Consider the following 5,698-nt stretch of genomic DNA (forward strand, 5'->3'; position numbering starts at 1 on the left):
AAGATGCTTTGTCTTTTGTTTGTGTACAGGTTTATCCTCCATTGTGGGGACCTAATGTCTACAAGAATAGTAAAACCTGAAGTTTACAATGGGGAAAAAAAAACATACTACATGATGTTTATCTAAAAATGTAAAAGTGCAAAAAAGTTTTCTATGAGAGGTAGGTTTAGGTTAGTGGATAGACAAATATTGTTTGGTTAGTACAAAAACAAGTATATGGCAAGTCAATATAAAGATAGCTGTACAAAACGTGTGTGTGAAGTTCTGCCTAGGACTAGCCAACAATGTTAAATTATTCATACAGCGCCTTTCTTAAACTCAAGGTCACTGTACAGAGCGAACAACAGAAACAGAAAATTATAAATAAATGAACTGAAACAAAATTTAAGGGAGACTATTATAGAAGCCAAATATATTCAAAGAAAAACACAAATCAGTATAATGAAAACCACTTAAAGGGATAGTTAAGAGAGGGAATGTTTTAACCAAATTCAATCATCATATAAGCTACTCACCCTCATGTCCTTCCAAACCTGGCGTTTTTCCCCTGCAGGACGCAAAACAAGGCACTTTGAGGCACATTTCGCTGACCATTGACTTCTATTATGTGGAAGAAAACACACACACACAACCAAAATATCTTATTTTGTTACTTATTTCTACAGTGGAAAGAAAGTAATAAATGCATGAGGTGAGAAAATGATGAAAGAATGTTCATTTTTAATAAACATACTAAATTATATCTTAATAAATTAGTGCTAAAGAGGAGTAGGCTTAGTAAGGTGAACGGGAAGAACTTATAAAAGGTGAGCTTACTATGAAGACAGTAGAAGTCAACTGAAAGTATCCAAAATTATAGGGGGAAAAAACGTGTGATGTTGCAATAATTAGGGAGGTTTTACCGCGGTATACCACCTGTCTCCATTGTAACTAGCTTATTAAGGTAGTTTGTCCCTGTTGCAGCACCGTAGCACTTCCACTCCAGGAAGACGGGAGTGAGGAGTGCAGGGGAGGGAGGAAAAAAAAAAAAAACAGAAAGTGGCTGGAAAACAGTGTTGTGTATTCTTGCAGAGGAGGGACGTCACAGCCCGATCACAGAAAGCACAAGTAGGAATAGGATCATACCAAGACAGGAGAGAGAAGTTCAATCTGACACATCAATACATACAGCATTATAAGCAAAAGGACAAAGTTGTTTCCCGAGGCGACTCGTTAAGGAATATCTGAATAATAATAAACATTATGTATGCATCGTGACCAGTCGCTGCCATAAAGGGTCCGGGCTGAAAACAAGAGACTGTTTATGGTTTGCCATTCTTCCTCCTCTCTTTCTTTCCAACAAATCGGCGGAGGTTTTGCGCACAACCGGGAGGTGCCGCTGACTGACGGCAGGAGGGAATGAAAGTTTGCCAGGCGGGCGGAATATTATTCGACGTAAACACTTCTTGTTTTTGACACCAGGACTGCGCATTTCAACCCTGTACACACTGCAGAGACTTTTAAAAACTGTGGACATTAACTGAGCCGAGCAGCGACATCGAAATCCCGTTTAAGGCGTGTGCGTGGGTTGCGCCGTAACATGACGGCAGAGGTAGATTGACGCGGATATCACGAGCGCCGCTGTTTAGGAGATAGGCTTATCGCGAAGTTCTGCCTCTTGATTTACCTATTTTGTGTCTTGTACGACTCGTGTATATATTAATCTACTGTTTGTGACAGAGGTAGGCTTGGCTTAACTTACGCAGTGCTGCCAAAATGAGTGTGGAGACTGAGCGCAGTGTGGCACATCTGACTCGAGCTCATGTCAATGTTGCCATGCTATCTTCAGGATTATAGGCTCAACCACAGCCTTTATCATCGATAAATGCTCGCTAGGCATTTCTCGGTCGTCTCCGGCTAACGTTCGCCTGAAGAACCGGATCACTTGGCCTTAAAGAACCTTTTGTTCTCCGGTAAAGAAGAAACAAACATTTTATGTTCAGAAATCCTGCAGCTGTTGTCGGTTAAACTGGTCGCGGCGGGGACGAGCCAAATGTTTCTCCAGGAACCTCACAAGTTTTTCTGAACTGTCCGTTGAAATAAACATTGTGATAAAATAATAGCGCAGTCGTAGCTGCACTTTTGGAGTACCTATTTTGAATTTTCCTTCAGAAATCTTGTGAAAATGTCAGAAAACCCACCTACGCGGAGTCTGGATGACATCGACCTGGCCGCCCTGCGGGTGAGTTAGTGCTACTGTTCACCTGCCTGCACCTGCCAGAGGCCTTCACACCCGAACAAATCATAACAGCCTGATCGGTGCCATTATTATCATCTTGGGTTATGAGGGATAGTGTAAACTCATCAGCGAGCTTTTAAGTAATAATCTTAAAGGTTTACTAGCTCGTGATTGATTCTGTTCTGTGAGCTGTTAAATCTTGGGCCTGCTGAAGTGTTTATGTATTTCTGTATGTATGTAAGTCTAGCTTTCTCTGTCTCTCACACGCACAGTTGTGGTTTGGGAGGGCCTGCCTTGCAAATAAGTGTTGACAGTGAATAGGCTTGCTTTGTTATCTTATAATAGCTCTCTTGTTATACGGGGAATACCCTGCAAAACATTGGTGTAGCTTTGTATTTAGGCCATCACTCTTTTTGTGTTTACATACAATACAAATGTGATACAATGATTCAGTGGACTTTTTTTTTTGGCTCCTAATTTTATTTATTGGACACAAACTCAACATTCCCTGCAGACCAGATACTGGAAAGTCTTGGTTAATGGATATTACAGATATTTTTACAGCAAAAACTGAGTCAGTTTTGGGAAGGGAGAAAATGAGTTGCCCAGTTAGTATGCTGAAGTGGGCAGATTATCATTTTGACATTAATCCAGACTTCATGGCAAAAAGATGATAATCCTTTACCAAAGTCTGTTTTAGCAGGAAACCTGCCTAGTATGTTTTAGCAACAATTAATCTCTTGCATCATACACCACCGTTCAAAGGTTTGGGGACAGAGAGATTTTTAAAATGTTTTTATTTTTTAAAAATCTTACTAAGGATGGATTTATTTGATTGAAAAAAAGTGCAAACAGTAATATATTGAAAATTAAAAATATTACAAAAATAAAATTGTGTGGTTGTGGAGACCATGATACACTTTTTTGCAGGATTATATGATGAACAGAAAGTTCATTTATCTTAAATAAAAATATTATAAATCTGTACCGTCACATTGGATCAATTTAATTCATCTCATAATAAAAAGTATTAATTTATTTCTTTAATGAATTTACTGACCCCCCCCCCCCCCCCCCCCCCACACACACAAAAATATGTATATATACACACCTCAGAATAGATAGCATATGTTGTATACCAGAATAGTCCCTGTGTAGTTCATGTGAGAGCAGAAGGCTAATCTAGTCATCTAGTTTAGTGGCACGTTAGCAGGTGGCTAATCCCGTGTCTTTGTGCTAATTACGCTCACTAATTAGGTGAATTCCTGCATATAGATAAGGAAATGTTCACTGTCATTCAAAACATTAAATGTTTGGTGTTAAATTGATATTTGTGAGAATTATATTTAATGTTCTATTTTCAGTTTTCATTTTAATTTATTAATTTTAAGTGGTTTTGTTATTTTGATTCATTTTTACACATTGCTATTCAGGTTTAAATTATTTTAATTTCTGTTTTAGTTTTATCTCAGGTTTAGTTTAATTTCTTTTCAGTTAGCAGTTTACCTAAACTTATGGCACTTACCTGTCATCTAGCCTCAATCGAAATTGTCTTCCTTTCAAATGACAGATTTCTCTCTGATGATGTATGCCAGACTTCTCCAGTCATTTAATTAGCTGCCAAGGCAACATTTCCAATTTTTCATCTAATATTCATATTTTACGTTCCAGGTTTATTTCAGTGCACAAACGCATTTTTAATAGTTTTAGTAAACAATAATAACCCTGGTAGTTTAACTGTGGCTTAGGAATGATCCTTCCTAAACAACTGGTTTGAGCCTTGTGGACTGGAAGTAAACCGTATAGGACCCAATCCATCCCTCTTTTGACACTTAAGCAGTTAAGTGTGTTAGTGGGGTTGTGAATAAGCCATAAACATTTGAGCTTTGGCCGTAACTTTCCTTCTGTCTTGTGTGTTGGTACAGTGAGTTCCTGGGCATGGCTCTCCAGGGTGTGATGCATCTGATATTGGCCCTAGAGAGAGAGAAAGAGCACGATGATTCACTTGAGCTCATTGTTTGATAGCTGTCCTATATAACACCCACATACCATGTCTCTCACACACTGTTATAGACGCACATTTAGACTATCACAAGAGGTCTGCCAGTCTTACATGTGGCTCTCTAGCCAGAATTGCACACGACCGAGGTGGTTTGTAGTTTCGTTGTATTGTTTTTGAACTTGAGAACAGCCTGCTCTCCAGTTCACCTGTGGTCATCTCAGTTTCCATTCTTGTAAGGATCACTTTTAAATAACATTAGACTTCCCAGAGCATTAAACGTGGCATAGAAGTAGGTGAAGTTATTTGCTAGTGCCTGAATTTTGTAAAATCATATTTAAATGCGTCTATTACATAATCATAACAGCAGCCATTTGATGGTTGGGTTGCTTATGTAAATGAGACATAAATGCTAATGACATCATAACAGAAACCAAAATAGTAACTAGTAATGATCTAAGCTATTGGGTAAACACAAAGTAATGAATATGCATGGATAGAAAAATCTGACAAATGTAACAGAACTCTGTCATTGGCTGATGAATATAAATCCAGCTGTCGAATAAAGCGGCTGAAGTACACTTGTGCATAAAGCCAGATGTTTGCTGTACACTGGCAAGGAGCAAATCTTTCTTAATGTTTATTGGTGTCTACAATCATGAGGTTGCAGGTTAATGATGTAACTTGATCTAGTAATGCTTAAATATTGATAACTGTATATACTGGATCTGATGGCCATTACTTTAGTGCCTAATGGCTTTATCCCTGGTCAGATAGCTGCTCGCTGTTCAGAATATTTCCTCAACTGTTTTCGTTTTCCAAACTTAAGTTGGTCTATGAGGGTATTTTATTTAGCAGATAGGAGTAATCCTTAAAACACATTGAAGAGAATGATCATGTCATATAAACGAATAAGATTTATATGAGCTCAGCTTGCCGAACATTCCAGTCACTATTCAAATGAGTTTTGTAGACTAATTTGATTTGACATTTCTGTATGTTTCAGATGGGTTTTTCAGTGAACACTGGCATATATTTGGCATATATTTTCCATAGACATGCTTCAGTGCATGTTCTGTCCTGTCACTCATCACTTTTACAGACATACACTGACTCATTTATCTTGTATTTTTCGTTTTAAATTCTGTCTTTTCACAATCTTTGAAAAGCCAGAAGCAACCTTTTCACCAACCTTCCTTCCCACTGTCGTTCCTTTCTCAATTTGTCCTCCTCTATTCTCCAGGGAAAGCCTTATTATCTGTTTATCATCTTATTCATTTCACTGCTTGTCATCTCTTTCTCCCTGAGACAGTGCTCTCTGGAGTATAGACTAATTTTCTTTGATCTTTGTAAACTACGTGTATAATATGTGTTAATGTGTATGTATTTGTATATATGTTGGATATGACATATTTTGTTTTATGAACTGTCTTGTTTTTCAATCCTGTTTGTGTTTGTTCTCATTTGCATTCGGCCTCTTA

At 38.0% G+C, this 5,698-nt stretch overlaps 1 protein-coding gene across 3 annotated transcripts in view; it reads left to right on the forward strand.

Moving 5' to 3' along the window:
• Positions 1-978: 978 nt before the first annotated feature.
• The window catches only part of LOC306871942 (misshapen-like kinase 1), a 42,031-nt gene continuing 37,311 nt past the window's right edge, over positions 979-5,698 (forward strand). For all 3 annotated transcript variants that reach the window (XM_079420215.1, XM_079420216.1, XM_079420217.1), the window contains exon 1: positions 979-2,221. In XM_079420215.1, coding sequence (XP_079276341.1) covers positions 2,165-2,221 — 57 coding nt within the window. In that variant the 5' untranslated portion in view covers positions 979-2,164. The remainder of the gene's footprint in view (positions 2,222-5,698) is intronic.

The sequence above is a fragment of the Barbus barbus genome, assembly GCF_936440315.1.
Source record: "Barbus barbus genome assembly, chromosome: 6".
NCBI lineage: Eukaryota > Metazoa > Chordata > Actinopteri > Cypriniformes > Cyprinidae > Barbus > Barbus barbus.